General features: G+C 37.6%; 1 protein-coding gene across 7 annotated transcripts in view; it reads right to left on the bottom strand.

Moving 5' to 3' along the window:
- Positions 1 to 17,530, bottom strand: part of PHF20L1 (PHD finger protein 20 like 1) — a 54,696-nt gene that overhangs the window by 24,270 nt on the left and 12,896 nt on the right. For 5 of the 7 annotated variants that reach the window (XM_065830016.2, XM_065830015.2, XM_065830019.2 and 2 more), the window contains exons 6-12: positions 17,332 to 17,394; positions 13,270 to 13,477; positions 12,494 to 12,622; positions 7,868 to 7,950; positions 3,954 to 4,206; positions 1,812 to 1,997; positions 1,406 to 1,612 (exon numbers count right to left, since the gene is read on the bottom strand). In XM_065830016.2, the coding sequence (XP_065686088.1) occupies positions 1,406 to 1,612; positions 1,812 to 1,997; positions 3,954 to 4,206; positions 7,868 to 7,950; positions 12,494 to 12,622; positions 13,270 to 13,477; positions 17,332 to 17,394 (1,129 nt within the window). The remainder of the gene's footprint in view (positions 1 to 1,405; positions 1,613 to 1,811; positions 1,998 to 3,953; positions 4,207 to 7,867; positions 7,951 to 12,493; positions 12,623 to 13,269; positions 13,478 to 17,331; positions 17,395 to 17,530) is intronic. The other 2 variants (XM_065830020.2, XM_065830017.2) reach the window with 1 other exon arrangement.

The raw sequence follows: 17,530 nt of genomic DNA on the forward strand, positions 1-17,530 counted from the left end.
ACAAATATACAGGTCCCAAAAGCACTTCTCTTAGGGGCAGAAGAAATAAAAGGACTTTTAGAGACGTAATTTTCCCAGGAATCTGCGATTCAACTGATAAGGAACATCTCATCGGCAAACCGAGACTGTCACCAGGTTTCACCTGAGAAATTAAGCAATACTTTTAAAAAGTGGCAGCTGATTAGAAACTCCCGTAGCCCTTATTTTGACAAATTAGTTTAAGAGATTAATAATTTCTTTTAAAGGATAATTACAGTCATCTATTTTAATCTACGTAATATTGATCCAAGAATCCTACCCAGCTTTCGCTACATCGGGTTCAATAGCTACGCTGCAATTCCACAAAGTGATCACCTTACGCTTTCGGGGAGGGAAAAGTGTGGGCAGACATCCAAGAAGAGGCTGTATATACTGCACAAAAGGCTTCACTGACCTACTGAACACTGCAGCTGTACTATCAGAATGCTAAATTATTCCCCCCCTGCCTCAAACAAGACTAATTTATAGTTTGAATACCATAATTAGATGCTTTAAGGTCACATTGTCCTCCCTTACTATTGGCCACATTCACTGAAAACTCCCCCAGCAGTGTATAATAATTTGATTTTTTTTCCTCCTTATTTTTTGAACAATTTTCTTAATAAAAAAAAGCTTCTGAGAGAATTCTTTCTTAGTAGCCAATTAAAAATTGTATGATATGCACATAGGAGACACCTAACATATGCTGGAAGAAAACAACCCACTTCTAGGGTCTGCAAATTACTATGTAAATCCCTCCTCAAATCTCTTAATTGCCTCTATCCAAGGGATTCACTTAAACCACAGTAGCCAGTAAACTGTCACCCAGTGAAAGGCAGCACAGAGTTCCAGTATTGGGTTCTGTGCTAATTCTGGGAGGGTGAACCAAGTCTATATAAGTCTTAAGAGGATTTTTCAGGAATATTTTCAAGTAACATTGTGTAGCAAGCAAAGGACAACATCTCCAATGGAAAAAGAAGCAAAGGTAGAGGAATGTTGACTGCCTCTGAAAACGCTACCAAGTTTTAGCGCTAAAGCCACAACATAAGTGAGTACATGTAGATTTAGTATATATTAGTATGTTAGTAAACAACTTCACAAATTATATTTACAGATTCTAACTATTGTTAGAATTTTTGAAAGAAATATTCATTTTTATATTCCAGACTCTCAGATCTTCCTTAAAGTGTGTTAGGGAAAAGTGTTAATGCAGATCAAAGTCAGTGGAAGACGAAGAATATGCAGATGGATGGACCCCAGGAAGAGTGCAGGTTTGTGGTTGTACAGAAAGAGAAAACAAGTATCCCCTCTTCCTGTGTAAGTGAATACATAGAGAATTGAACCCTACAACTATAAACCTAACTGGTTGTATACTAAATCTCTTTACCTGACGCTGTTGTAGCTACTCTTCCATCAATTACTGCTTTAGAAGAAAGATATGTAATCATCTGAATATCTTCCTTGTCTTTACTGGGATATTCGTTACGGAAAGTGGATTCTGTGGATAATGGTGCTGTAACTTCCGAACTACAGCTTAAATCAAGAGGGAGACACGGTCCGTGCTTCTCAAGTGACATATGAGCAACAGCAGGTACTACATGAAAGAAAAAATGCAATATTAAAACAGATACATATGTTCAACAAATAACAGTTTGGATTGCAGCGTTACATAACATAGGAACAGCTTGAGCAACAGCAAGTCAAAACATCCCCTTAGGTGAAAACCGTGAAAGGTCTAATTTTTATGATTCAATTTCTCTTGGGCAGTTCTTTATTAGATTAGGATACGTTACCCTCCAATTTTGATGACTGTTGGTTTTGACCACTGATGGAGAACACTTTTCCATCAGTAACTGAAGAGGGAGAAGAAACTTTTTCTACAGAATCATCAGGCAAGGAGCAAGTGGCTAAACGCTGTGATCTTCTTCTCCGTTGGCTATGTTTGTAGGATCTAGGGGAATTCACTGGCTGTGATGGACCTAAAAAGAGATCTTTCAATGTTCATGAAGCAGAGAGAGATACCATCATCTTACCGCAGTATTTGAGATCTAAAGAGGGGGAGTGCCTTAAATAGCTCTTATTTGCAAAGCTGGTAATTACAGAACTGGTACAAGTAATTAAAAACTGTCACTACCAGAAGCAAAAGGGTTATGCTCAAGATACGATTCTGCTATTTGCTTATTATACATTATCGGGGCACCTACTTTCCCACTGCTAAAGGCTGTTGTTTTAGGCAAACAGCACGCTTACAATAAGCAACCCCCCCCATATAACCCATGAGAATAGGCTACTTATAATGGAAGGGGGCAATAGGATTTAACAGGAAACAGAACAAATGATCACAGTTAAAAGATCTAAAAAGTCACAGATAGTGGTAACATAAAACTTTAGAAAAATAATTGAAAGCAGTGGTTAATTTTATAATCCACTTCCTGTCTTCTGTTAACCTGATATCAATATTCCAACTATTTCAAATGCACAGCACAGTAAGAAGGCTCAAGAACCTCATACTTAAAAAAAAATAAGAGGAGGGGAGGAAATTGATATAGGTTAATATAGGCCTGATTCATTAGAAACAAAAAACCCACGCTCCCCTACACCTCTCGAATTGCACCTGTTTCACAAACTTTTGACTTTGTAAATTGCTTTTCTCTCCTTTTCTTAAGCAGTTTTTAGAGTCAAAGATATACAGATTTACAAATGAAGACATAGCAAAATCTCCATTGAAGGTGGTAAAGACTCAAAGGGAAAGATTGAGAGACAGCACGAACACGATCTAAGCTATTAAGTAACCAATTTTTAAATTAGCTGATTTTTAAAATACTGCTACAGAGAAGGCTAACTTAATCCAAAATACAAACATGTTAAAGGAAAACTACTTACCATTACTTTAAGGGTGGGGTGGGAAGGCATATTATATATATATATATATATATATAGATGACTGCTAATATTTTGCGGGGACAAAATACAATTTATACCCATGTGTCCTGAATAAAAATTGCTGAATTTGCACCCCTCCCTCTCTCCCATTCATTTAAAGTTATCTGAGAGAAAAGACTAAAAGAAACTTATCTCCTAAGAGAAAATCTCAAATCAAGGTTAAGGTGAACACACAATGCAGGTAGAGTCTTCCATTCTCAATCACTATTCTAAAACTGCAGCTTTTCACTTATTGGAGCCCACATTTATTGTAACTCTTGGCCTCATCATTTAGTGTTCTTCAGGCAACAAAGAGCCTGACCCTAAGCAGCACTAAAAACCTAATATCTCAAAAAAAGTATAGAAATATTTTAAATATTCCTCAAAAACCAGCATCTTCAAGGATGTAGCATAACCCTTTCCTTGTGCTTCTAATCACCAATATTCTTGTTCTTTGCAAGTCAGTTACACATGGTAAGAAGCTGGACACCTATAGTGTTTTTCTGAGACAAATAACTCTTTTTTTTTTTCTGTATTTCCCCACCATAGACCTTGAATCCATCTTCTATTTCACATCCTATTTGGAGGATAGGTGAAGATACGCCCCAGCCAACAAGCACAGCACATCAGGCTGCAGAAGGTGGAATTTCTCAGAGAAGGAACACCCCAGGCATACGGTTTTTCTTTTTAATGAATCAGGCCCCTTCAGAAGAGAGGTTTGATTTATCCTGTATCACTGTTAATACTCATGTGGAGATTTAAGCTGGAGGGAAAGCCAACCACTAAAAGCCACAACTCTACATATATAAATGTATTATTTCTGGTAGAGTAATTCATATACCTTTTTATGTGACTTGACTTTTAAAATACTAAGCTACCCCTAATTCTCCCGCTTGGACTTTTTAGTTAAAGCAGATTAATTTTTAAAAGCAACAGCCATTTACAACCCCCAAAAATCTCTATATATCGCTTATAAGTAATTACAGTATTTTTCTTAAAATGTCTGTGCTCACTAGTTTTATTTATCACAGAAGAAGGAAGCTGAGAGACCAGCGTCAAATCCTCGACTTGTATTAATTCTGGGGAAAGTGGTGATTTAGGGGCTTTTATACACCCAGAAGAATCTCCAGATTCTTGTTTGCATTTCTTGCTGCGAGCCTTTCCTGAAGACAAAGTTGAGGATAACAGTGCAGGTTTCTGAATGGTGGCAGAACTGCTAATATCAGCTTCATTTTTTTTCTGACTTTGTGGTTTAGGTGAAATCTCCTGAATAAATAATAAAAAATTGATACTTTTATTTCAGTTTCTTCGCTGTAGCTCTTGTATTCTATTTTGATTTTTTTTAAAAGCAACTTTAGTATTCAAAACATTTTAAAGCAACATCTTCAGTACAAATGAAAACTATTTAAAACGCATCATACGAATTTCTTTTTTGAAAGGAGCACTACCAATTATTTTCAGTATTCAGAACACCCTTATTTCTTATCTTTTGAAATTCCTGCAAAAAGCCTGAAAGCAAAACATTTTTGGTGAATTTTTAAAATGGGAATATAGGAAAGGCTTTTTAGTTTCCATCTCCAGGACTGTGGGTGCTGTCTCAAGGTGTCATTTGTCACAAGCCAGAACAGATACTCTGATTTACAGTCAGAGAATATCTCTAAGTTGGAAGGCACCTATAAGGACCAGATTCCAACTCCTGGCTCCTCACAGGACTACCTGGGAATACAACTATGGACTAAGAGCATAATCCAGACACTCCTCGAACTCTTGCCAGGCTTTTGCACTGTTGTATGCAAGAAATCCTCATTCAGCATTGCGGTTCTAAAAAAAGTTGCCAAAATCCTCAGGAAAAATTTAACGTGAATTTCATTTTTAGAGAAGAACCTGAAAAAAATTGATAATGCTCCTCTAAGGAATTGTCTGAAAACAATTAAAAGCTTCCAAATACTGAACACACTCTCACACAACCCCTTTTAGTGCTGGGAGTCTGGATTTCACATGATATGTTTGTGCAAACACATGAAGAAATCACAACTTCTAGCACCACAGGGTTAAATAGATTGCTAACTGTTGGGGAAAAATGAGCAGATAAAGAGTTAAAACAGTTTTAGAAGACAAAAAGAATTAAAAAAAAAATTAAAAAAATCAACATATAATGCAGCTTTCCAATTTCATCAATTTTCATCCTTCTTAACACACATACTGAAGTATGATGTTTAGACAATTAGCATGCATTGACAGACATTAGCATTTTAGATTTGAAACTGGGAGGAATTCCTTCCCACTTCACTGAATCAACTGTGCATGTGCTTGCCCAGTAATGGCAAATGACAATATCTGAACATGGTTTCTTAAACCTGTCCCCTTCCTTGTCCCATTTGCATAACACAGAATAATACCATCTACTAAAACCATAACTAAGTAGAAAGAGATTTCTAGAATGTGTGCACCATGTTATCCGAATTAAAAACGTCACATCTCTGATGATTTGAGGGCGTTGTGTTTTGTTATATATTACAATTTTCTTTTCCATTGGAACTTTCTGTGTTCCAATGGAAAAAAAAAGGGGGGGCAAACAACCAACAAGAGAGTGCACATTCTATGTTTATAAAATGGTACATGAATAGTTTGCTGGAAGTACCATGTAATGAGCCGGTGCAAAACATCCCATTCAGCAGACATCAGTTCTACCTTGAATAACTCAATTACACATGTACTGAGTGCAGTTTATTCATTGCAATAAAATATTCCATCAATTGTCGAGTATACCTATGCTGGTTATGAGAGGCATTACCAGAAATTAATTAGAGTCGTAACTTGTAAATAAACAATTTTATTGTTCATCTTCACAGATGTGAAAGACATTACTACAGCATCCATTACTTTCAAATTACAAAGTAATTTAAACAAGATTAAAAAAAATTAAATTAATATTTTGATAAGGTGCTTAACCTCTTAACAGGACAAATTAACATAAAAACCTTAATGAATTAATGTTATTCATCTAATCAGGTCTTGGTCAAAAGGAAATATAAACACAACATACCCTAATACAGTTAAATAAACTACTTTATCTGCAACTAATAGTCTGAGGTGTTGGGTTTAAGACAACTGTAAACTAAAAATATATAAATATAAATAAAATAAACTTCCATCAACAAAGTCAGTTTTCGGCTATTGGCCTGAATACTTGTACTATGTTTTGTACTACATTATTAAAAAAACCTACAAGATATTTCACCCATTCAATTTTATAGCACTAGCAGACAAAACCTCTAAGGAATGTCAGTTTTGCTATTGAAAAAAAAGTTGGGAAGGTTTATAACTCGGCCATTTTAATTCAGGCAGAAACTCTGGGGAAAAAAGCTTGAAGCTCAAAAATTTTCCTCCCCACAATTAATCACTTAAATGTTTGTGAGGTTTCTGATTTTAGATCTTAGATGCCTCTTTAAAGGAGCTTAACTAGTATTTCCAAAAATGAGGTTTTTCAGACCATTAGCATGTAAACAATGACAGAGACATCTTTTTTTAATAGCTAATCAAGAAAACAGAAACAGCCGAGTTACTGATTCCAAGAAGTAACAAAAAGGTTTTAGTAAATATGCACCGTAGTTTATACTGTTGCATACACAGTCTATGTAAACCACAAAGTCCCATTCGCCCGAATGGGATCCTGCATGATAAGATTTACATTGTAATGATTCTTCCAAAAACAACATGCTGTAAGCCATTTCACAGTTTTTTGCACATTGAAAATATCACACCGTCACCGTAGCAATGAAATCATAGCATCTTTCATATGCAAAAATTTGAGAAATGGAATGTTATGTCAACACATTGTAAACCTTTATGCAAAATATCGGTCAATGCATTGACACCGTAGGGACTCAGGTCGCCGTTACAGTGACAGCATTCGAAACAGAAAATCACGCTCCATTGACGAGACTCGCATCCAATGCGGCGTCAATGGAAAAACCACAGCAATGCAATGATATATCAGCTCTAAAGAACCAGTACAACCAAAATATCAAATCGAGTTTGGGGTAGGGACTGTTCATAGAGTGTGCCGGGGCTTAAGAACATAAGTGCTCTTTTAAGAATTGCGAGCAGCAAGGTAGTTTTATTCAAAATGCTGCTGTTGAAGAAGAATGAAAACGAATACAAAAAAGCTGTATTAAAAGTACATTAAGGCTCTGATTTAAATCACTGGAAAACAAAGATGTCCTGAATCAAGACTACTGTTCATCCTTAGCTTGCTTAATCGTGCTCAGGCATTCAGCCCTTTTAGTAAGCAAGATAATGCACAATTCAGAGACAAACAATGCCTGAACACAAGGAACGAGCCAAAGATAACATGGCAGCTTTCAGGTCCTGCAAATATGCAGGTTTAAAAATCAGACCCTTAACATTATTTAAAAGTTTCTTTTTTGTATTTATTAAAATACACGCCCTTGCAAAATGTATGGCTCATTGAGCAGTTCAGAAAACACATACAAGCCTACAACACCAAATTCTTACAATATAAAGGAAACTTCTTTTAAAAGAAATTCTATTTGATGTCAAAAACCCTTTGTCGAACACCAATTAAATTTGTGTAAGGGCCTTTTCCTAATCCAGTCATGGTTCCAGCTATAAAACTGGACCTTAGGACACTGGTCTCCTCACATTTGTTGCATGGAGACTTCATCTTTCTTTGTTTTCTGTTAGTTTTCTAACACAAAAGCTCATTACTGAAATTCGAGTCAACACTGTATTTAAAGACAATTAAATTCCGTACTTCTGGCTCTGCCAGAAATGTAAACTTAAGATCAGTTTTCAGTTCCCTATTATATCTGAAGGGGTAAATTTTAAAGGTTGTAGGTACTACATCTCCATGGCACACTCCAGTAGGAACCTTGCAAAAGAATCAAACTCTACCATTTCATACCTGCTCCAGGACTGGAGCTGTTTCTTTGTTGCCTTCCTTTTTTTCAGCACCATCCACAACAACAGCTTTGGATGCCAATAAACCTTGGGAGAAAAATTGCAGATATTTTTTAGTTAGAAGCAGCTTGAAACAAGAATTTGTGGAGAACAAAGCAAAACAGTGAGACAAGTATGAACTGCTTATATCTACAACAAATCAAAAAATAGCGTAGTCAGCAGGACAAGGGCAGTGATCCTTCCCCTGTACTCTGCATTGGGGAGGCCACACCTGGAGTATTGTATTCAGTTCTGGGCCCCTCAGGTCAGGAAAGAGATTGAAGTGCTGGAGTAGGTCCAGAGAAGAGCAACAAGACTGGGGAAGGGACTTGAACACAAGCCCTATGGGGAGAGGCTGAGGGAGCTGGGCTTGTTCAGTCTGGAGAAGAGGAGGCTTAGAGGTGAGCTCAGCACTGTAGCACTGCCTGAAGGGCAGTTCTAGCCAGGTGGGGATTGGGCTCTTCTCCCAGGCAGTCAGCAATAGGACAAGGGGGCATGGGCTTCAACTCTGCCACGGGAAATTTAGGCTGGCTATTAGAAAGCAATTCTTTGCAGAGAGAGTGGTCAGGCATTGGAATGGCTGCCCAGGGAGGTGCTGGACTCACCGGCCCCGGAGGTTTTTAAACTGAGATTGGACATGGCACTTAGTGCCATGATCTGGTCAATGGACTGGAGTTGGACCAAGGGTTGGACTGGATGATGTCTGAGGTCTTTTCCAACCCAGTCGACTCTGTGATTCTGTTTGGAAATTCTCTCTGAAACAGCTCTACACAAAGCTGAACACTTAAAATTACAAGAAACAAAAAGTTAAAAGGACTTTCCTAAGATGGAGCCCCTTCTCAAGAGGTGTCTCTCTGGCACTTGCATTAACAAGGTAAAAATCAAACTATTAATTGTAAAATAATGCCTCACCAGCCTTTTAAAGCGTAAGCACTAGGGCTTTAAAACCAAGCCTGTGAGAGATCAAAATTATCTACAAAACTTTTCTATCTCTTCCCTTTCCAGTCGTTAGGAAATCCCCATCACAATTTGTGTTACTACTTCTAACTCTAATACATGCAAATCTTTCTTAGAATACAACAAGGAATTCAATTTCCAAATAAAAATTCTCAGCAGTGGAGCTCCCGAATTACTTCAATAACAAGACCATAATAGGAGCAAATATAGCAGAATGTCTCTTAATTAATGAAGTTTTATATAATATCACTACTATAATAAAACCTGTAAAACTCAGGGAAACATAAATATGAGAAAGTTTCTCATTTGCTAAGCATATAGCAATAGTTTCAGTTCTGCTTCCCACAATAACTTCAGTTACCAAAGTATGCAGAGAAAGAAAGTTCCATGCCATAAACCAAATCAGAACTGAAAAACCCTGAAAAACAGAAATCTGAATAAAAGTTACTATTATAATTCCTGGATGTCAGCATTGGGGTGGAGAGTTTAAGTTCTCAAAAATAACTTGAGCTGACAGATCCACAGGAAATTTGTATTGTGTTCCATGAAAAATGAGATATGCTCAAAACTAATTTACAGTGCACAATGACCAAGGAATTATAAATTAGAGAAGCCTGGGCTCTCAGTAAGTGTTTAGGACATTAAACACCAAAAAAAACACGCACACAAAAACCAGTGTGCTAATTCACATTTCGGCATTCCACAATGAGTACTCTTTACGTTAGATTAAGTTATGTTTTGAGTACTGGAAAGTAGTTCTGATTTAAATAAGCTTTTTTAGAACACCATGTCCACACCAATAAAAATAAAATCATCAGGTAAGATTTTAATTCTGCACCAGGTTTCATAAAAGATTTAGTTTCCATGGACCTTATTTAGATGTGACTCAAATTATCCTGTTTAAATCAAGTTCCGAAACTAGCAAGGTATTTTATACTGATGATCATACAACTATCTTGAAAAGTATAAAATAACTTTCAAAATTAAGTGGAGTTTAAATACCACACAACATGCTATGGTCTATAGGGGTCTACAGTCTTTGGGGTTCTACATATCCCAGGCAGCCCAGAGAAGCTGTGGATGCTCCATCCCTGGAAGTGTTCAAGACCAGGTTGGATGGGACTTTGAGCAACCTGGTCTAGTGGAAGGTGTCCCTGCCCACAGCAGAGGGGTTGGAACTAGATCATCTTTAAGGTTCATCCCAACCCAAAGCATTCTATGATTTTTCTTTCTAGCTAGATGAGCGGTGTTGAGAAAGTAAAGCCACGAAATGAACCTAGACTTTGTCACATCTGTGAATATATAACTCGTATTTCCTTCCTCTCTACACCATTGGGTATTTTTCAAACCAAAGACCACGCCTGTAGAAAGACAGAACACCTCCACAAACTGCTACAGCAGCAGGACTACAGGTTCACCATCCTGCCAACCAACAAATAAAAAGCATAGCGAACCAGAAGTGGTTTGTTCTGTAAACTCGCTGCAGACGTTATCTGCTCTTTTAGGTATCGACAGTGCAGCAGGAGATGGGGAAGCAACCATCCCAACAGAGGCAAAAAGGGATTGGCAGAAAATATTAATATGCGCTTAGCAGGAGACATCCTTCACCTCCGGGAAACGTCTTTTTCCCCAGTGGTAGTAGCAGAAGGAAAAGGAGCAAAGGAAGCAGTTTTATTTTACTGAATGGTGAGTAAAGATCACCAGTCGCAGCTGTGGCACTTGTGGCAGACAAGGAGAACCTTCTGCAATGACTGAATGCTGAATTGAAACCCAGAAAACAGTTCCTTTCAGCAGCCTTCTACCACCACATTAGTTGCTCTATTTCCCCAACACAGCCATAAGACGCTTGGTAAATGAATGTTTTCCTAATGGCTACAATGCCTGGATTCTTTTGTAGCCATTCTGATGGGTACATCAGCATGATTCCCAGTCTTCAAATCTAAAAGCTCACGTGGGAGACACAAACCACAGTTGACGAGTATTTCGAGTATTAAAAAAATAACATGTAGCAAGATAAAGTATTGTCATTATCATTTACATTTTCAAAATATTCCAATATATGGAATGATAATAAGCCTACTAGAGTATGAGTCTCAGAAATGTGTTAATTTGAGAACAGTTACAAAAAGCAACTACCAAATATGACAAATTTCAGCGTGTAATCAAAGGATTAATTCACCTTCATTGAAAGGTAACATATTCTAGCTGAGTATGGTCTCATGGAGCAACACTGACACTGCTTTTAGAATGATAAAGGCAATGGCTGCGTTGAAGAATCTATTCACAAGCACAGAAAATTTCTAGAGCTACAATTGTTTCAGCTGGTTTTGGTATCTTCTGCTGCTAAATGCTGTTGGGAAGAAGTAACAGGGCTCTGAAAATATATATCTTACACTTCTGCTGTTCATGGCAGCAATTTCATTGGGACTTAACTGAGGGTGCATGTGGGATGGACAAAGGAGGGTAGAAATGAGGCTGATAAATCAGGGATCTGTTAACTAAACTCAGTACTGAATAATAAGCCATCCTGGAAAGAAAATCCTGGAGGCAAAAGATGGATTTTTCCAAAAACTGCTTCCTGCATAGCATGTTCGTACTGGTCCATTTCATTTATTTTCTCATTTACATTGAAGCACTGATAGACTGAAATGGAGCCAAACTCATCCAAAAACATTCTTCACTGCTGATCTACAAAAGGTTGGATTAGCTAAAACAAGTCTGAAAAAAACCCTCATAATGCAGTTCAGCAAATCAAGTTATTTTTATCTTACAGAAACAAGTAAGACTTTCTATATGAATGACCATATACAAAAACCCCTCTTATTTGTAGCACAGAAAAGTTTGCCAGACTTCACACAATATATTACTTACTAGAATAATGAGTGGAACCCATTTTGATCTTACCGTCTGTCCAAGGGCCCCTCTCTTAAGGAGGGGACTTCACAGCATTTTTTCATTGAGATTTTGAAACGCAATCGATACTTTCCCAGCACAGGTAAACAGATATTACCTCATCCTAAATACTCCTACATTTATACAGTCCTGAATTTACATTCAGCCCTTTGAAGGCAACCACAAGGCTGATGTGGCCTCCCGTGAAAATGAGTTTGACACCCCTGCTTAGACACTGAAAAAAGAAACGTTTCAAACCTTAATTGTTTTGATTTGTAGCTAGGTTTGTATATTTTTAAATGACATACTTTAAACTCTTTTTGGCAACAGTATTACTTTATGACAAACTATGAAAAAGCATTTAGTTTTTCCACAGCTAACAAAAGCTTTATTTATAGTGGGGATATGTAACTCACGACCATGTTGAGACCTTGTACAAACCCCTAATACACTCAATAACGGAGAAAACTGTGAAGCTGGAGTTAAAACTTAAGAAAATCATCAGTTCAGGGTGGCTGCCTTCTTAAAAAAAACCAGAAGGATCAGATCAAGTCTGAGACCATTCTCTGAATTTATGAACAAGGTAGATTTTATTACCATCTATAGATTCCAAACAAGGAAGAAAGACTGTAGTGAGTGTCTGCCTCATGAATGTGCTTTTACCAGTCCACTTTAGTCTATGTGAGCACATATATTTCACTAGATTAAAAAGGAAAAAAGTCAACAACAAAAAGTATTTTACCAGTGATCTTGTTAAGACGAGCTCTCTTTGCCTGAAATGAGTTGCCTAGATTACTTTTCCTCTTGTGCGATAACGTGTTCTCAGCCTGCACAAAGGCCATCTTTGGAACATCCACTACAGGAAATCCTACTATTAAACAGAGGAGAAACCTAATAAACTCACATCACATAAATAAGTAACAACATGCAACATACCTAAACATTTCCGAATTGCTATTGGAATAATGCAGTAAAGGAACTTTAAAATTCTATTAAAAATGAGAACGACACATTCTGAAGATGTGGAATTGCACAATGAAGCACTAGATTACCTCAAAATTTATAACTTTTACTCAATATCATGAGAAATGCAGTATTAAAGACTTAAAATGAACAAATTCTTATCAATCCAGAAGTATTTTCAAACATCCCTGAACAAGGATATATCATCCATATTGTAATTTTTTTTTCTCTTAGAACAGGATCAGGGATTATCTCACAGATAACAGAAGATGCAGGAACATGAACCAAAGCATACAATGAAATAACTTTAAAAACCCCTACGTTCTGTTCTTGTTAGTGCTAGTTAGAAGTTTTGCATGAGGGCTACGTGCTGACCCAAATAGATAATAAACTGTTTTCTGAACTGATTAATGTTATCGTAACAGTTACCATAACAGCAAATGAGACATCTTCCTCTAAAAATACTACGATAGCTATTACAAAATTAACAACATGGATTCTACTTTGACACTAAAGAAAAACATGTTTTATCTTTTACAGAACTTGTTTTTTTACCAAATGTGTCACTAGATGTAGGCTCCTCTTCCTTTTTTTGGACTTCCTGCATGATTGCAGAGGTTGAGGTTTCTTCCTTTTTTGAAGGAACTTTTAGCCATTTTCTGTCCTCTTTATCTTTATTGCTGTTTGCGCTGGTTCTGGGTTTACTTCCTGCTTTGTTCTTGGCTGCTGCAGCAGCAGCAGCTTTGACCAAAGCTATCCAATCCTCCAAAAAGGAAAAAATGGTAAGTAAGTACTAAAAAGTGCCTGTGACTCAATTAGAAAATACTTATAAACCCAGCGAAACTTCATCTACAAACATTCGAGAACAGTTGAATTTATTTTTATGGCTACCACTCAAAGAATAGTAAAACAAGTTTCCCAAATTGCCTAAATTTGAAGTGTTATCAGTATGTCACATAGATAAAAAAAAATAAAAGAAAAAACCTTCAAAAACCAATGTGTATAGAATTCTGACTGCACATGTTCCCTGTTACCTATTTTCTGTGTCATAACTTTAGAAACCCAGGAGCTCCCAAACCCAGAACACTGACTATTTTTTTCCTTACCCTTCTGGCTGTGAAATACATCGTTTCCATTGTTGCTCAAATGTAACTATTATTCAAAACTACAATCGACTCAAAGCATGGTCCAGCTAACAGCATGATTGGGCAGAGTTCTTCCTGAATTAAACTGATAAAGCAGGGAAAACTGTGCTATACTTGTTTCCGAAGTAACAACAGATAGCATTCTTTTTGTGTTACATACTACAGGTTTCATTTGATAATTTCATTCAAGAGCTCTGCAACATGACTGAATTTCACAATCTGCATTTAAGGTAATAAAAGTGCCATTTTGGATAATGGCTTATTTGACCATACAGAAATCTCCAAGGAGTGAACCACAGAACATACAGCCCATTTAATCTATTTTTGGCATGTTTAGGAGGTCTGGCCACCCTATAACTCAACAGATAAAACTAAATATTTCCAAGGACGAGCCAAGCTCTTTCCACTACCTTGGAGTGATAGGACTCCTGTCTTACACCTCCTGAGTGTCAGGGATCAAATTGACTGCAAAAATTTTAACTTGATCCTTTTCACTCAACTATTTTTTCGAATTTTGTATAACATCAAGGTATATAATTTTTCTATGGAAATGTTATACGATATAAAAACCAACAGCAATGTTCAGCCTCCACCAGTATGACTTAAGCATCTGAGTGTTTTGAACGATAATTAATTTACTAGATAACAATTTGGCTACAGCAGTATTTACAGATTTGTACTACCACGTATAAAAAAGGTATGTTAAAGACTATTTTTTGTCTAGTTTCGTGTAAGTGCTTTACAAATTGTATTTTTTTCCCCAACTGCAGACAGACTTTATTCTGGACTGTTTCCTTATCATTATAACTATGAGAAGAAACTTCTTCTCAGTGAGGGTGACAGACACTGGCCCAGGCTGCCCAGAGGGGTTGTGGAGTCTCCTACTCTGGAGACATTCAAGACCCGCCTGGACACTTTCCTGTGTAACCTCATCTGGGTGTTCCTGCTCCAGCAGGGGGATTGGACTGGATGAGCTTTTGAGGTCCCTTCCAATCCCTGACATTCTGTGATTCTGTGAAATGGTACTTCAAGTATCTTGATTTTATAGATCTCATTTCAATGCCACTTTTTCCCTGTACATTAGGCATTGTAAGTGGTTCAAATTTCTGTTCTACTGAGGGCTTCTTTGCCGCCTTTGATCTATGAGAAAAGCATAACACAAAGCACGAAGCATTACTATCCCTTATGTTATGCTTTCCCTTCTCCATAGCTCAGTATTTTCAAATCACTGCTTTACATAGGTTATGCTTCTACTTTGCATCAAGCTATGTACTTAGAAACACCAACAGTTTTGATTCCGCTAAGATCAAGTGTTCCATGTCCAAACTGTCAATGCAAGACGCAAACACTCAGTTTAGCCAGGAGCAGCAAAGTTTGGAAGCGCTTTAGTGATTCTTATGCAACAAGCAACTACCAAGGCCATTTGGTGACGTGCCGGCCACAAAGAGCGTGTCTACCTGCCAGCTGCATAGTCAATCAAAAACACACATACCTCTTCTTTGGCCAGCCAAAACGAGCACACACATTAGCTCCAGTCCTTCCAGAGCCTTGCCCATCCAGCGGGACAAAAAAAGGATTGAGCTATTTGTGCTTGGGAGGAGTTAGGAGACCTGAGAGCAGAAGTCTTACACTGTACCCTGGCCAAGGGATGAAGAGGATCAGTAACACGGCTGGAGCTCGGATCTTATGGCAGAAGTGGGAAGCAAAAGCAGCACAGCCCGCACCAAAACTTCTAAACAGCCTTTTAATTTTCAGGCAAGCTTAAGCACCCCGGGTTCAGAAGCTTTCAGAAGATATCGAGTTTCAAGGACCACATTGAACTAACTACCCTGTTCTAACGGCAGCTGTTCTGGTGCAACATGAAAGGGTTTTTGTTTGCATTTTCTTTCATTGTTTGGTTACTTTCCTTAAGACATGGAGCTTACAAAGGTAGTAGGACACATATAACAGTGAAGCAAACACAGGTTAAACATTCAAAAGCCAGAGCAGAGAGGCATTAATTATGGCAACAGTTATACTTCTATTCTAGATTAACATGTAAATTTAAACTCAATAAAGAGTACCCTGAGTAGGGGAGTGGAGGTTATCACAGGAGGTCACTTCCAACCTCAACTATTTTGTGATTCTGAATTGGCCAGAAACTCTGTGGGTCCATTTTTATTTTGGCTCTGGAGTGAACATATTGGCACTGAAGTGACACAGGTAATCCTGCTTTTTAACCTTGAACTCCTGCTAAGTGACTGCACAGCTCCTGATGTGTGAGGGTTATTTAGCATCTAGGATGCTAAGGTGACTATATTTCTTCTGAAGATCACAGGAACTTCTCCTTCAAAAAGTGACATTTGTGCCTTTTTCAGAGTTTTTAGAGAAATTTAATTTTAAAAAATGGGAGAATAATAGTGGGAGTCTAAAGAACAATGAATTCCGAAATCTGTCTCAGGGTCATTGTAAGATATCTGCTCTGTCAACCATAACAGCAGAACACTAAATATCATCAGTATCACAGAAACTAGTCACAAATCTTTAATAGCAGGACTTTTCCCCAGAGCATTCAATATACACAAAACCAAATGCCCAAATATGAACACATTAGAAATTAACAAATTAAAAGCAAAACCCTCCTAATGTAAGTCCTTCTCCCTATTCTCCTGGTGTTGTCCCTCTTTTGGCTGTGGTTTTACAACTCTACACCTGTTACTCTGCACCATCCAGCCTGATTTCCCACTTCACACAGTATCTCACCACAATGAGTTTCTCATTTGCACATATAACTTTAAAAAAAAACAAAAGAAAAAGTGTGTTTCCTTCCTTTTTATTCTTACTAAAAATCATCTTTCAAGTAAACTGAGAAAACTGACAGGAGAGAAGTAATGGGACACTGTAGTTAAAAGACAAAACATTATCACTACTGAGGAAAACTGTCATTATGCTAATTAGATTCACTAAATCAAAGCAGAGGAAATTGCACAATCAAGAAATACGTTAGTAGAAATTACCCAGCAACCTTACACATGAAATGGTTAAAACCCTTGTATTTTAAAATACTCTTTTGCGTAGCCTTAGACCTGCAAAACGAGAATAATTTCTAAAATCCAACCCTCGCGGCGACAGCAGAATTCACACACACATTGTTCTCCCTTTACCTGTCTATAACCACCACCTTTTTGCTTCTCTAAAGTACTAAAGATTCAGCTGGTTTTCCTCTCCTGGCGCATCACAACTCCCACACATTCACACATACACACACAAAACATCATCAAGCTATTGACTGGCTGATTCCACATCAAGCCTGGATTCCTCACCCTCACCTTTCAATTCTAAACCATCTGTCCCACCTACGTCTTGGCTCACATTGCCTCCTGTCACATCTTTTTTCCTCTGTCCCAATCACAAATCCATGCTTTGTCCTCAGCTTCCTCTTACTGTGTGCCAAGTCCCCTCCCTCTCCTTCAAAACCCTCCTCAAAACTCACTTCTTTTGGTTCGATTTCCGTCACTAATCTCAGCTCCGGCGCTATCTGCTCCCTCTCGCGCGCCTAATTACATCGAAGATAAAACAAAAAACATGAAACAGAAAAAGTAAGTTATCCAGATACTTCATATGTGCTCTCATAAGGGCAGTCTATATATCCCCATCTGTTTTTATTTTTGCTCTGTACTACATTAGCCACA

Source organism: Patagioenas fasciata, chromosome 2 (assembly GCF_037038585.1).
Source record: "Patagioenas fasciata isolate bPatFas1 chromosome 2, bPatFas1.hap1, whole genome shotgun sequence".
NCBI classification, from domain to species: Eukaryota; Metazoa; Chordata; class Aves; order Columbiformes; family Columbidae; genus Patagioenas; species Patagioenas fasciata.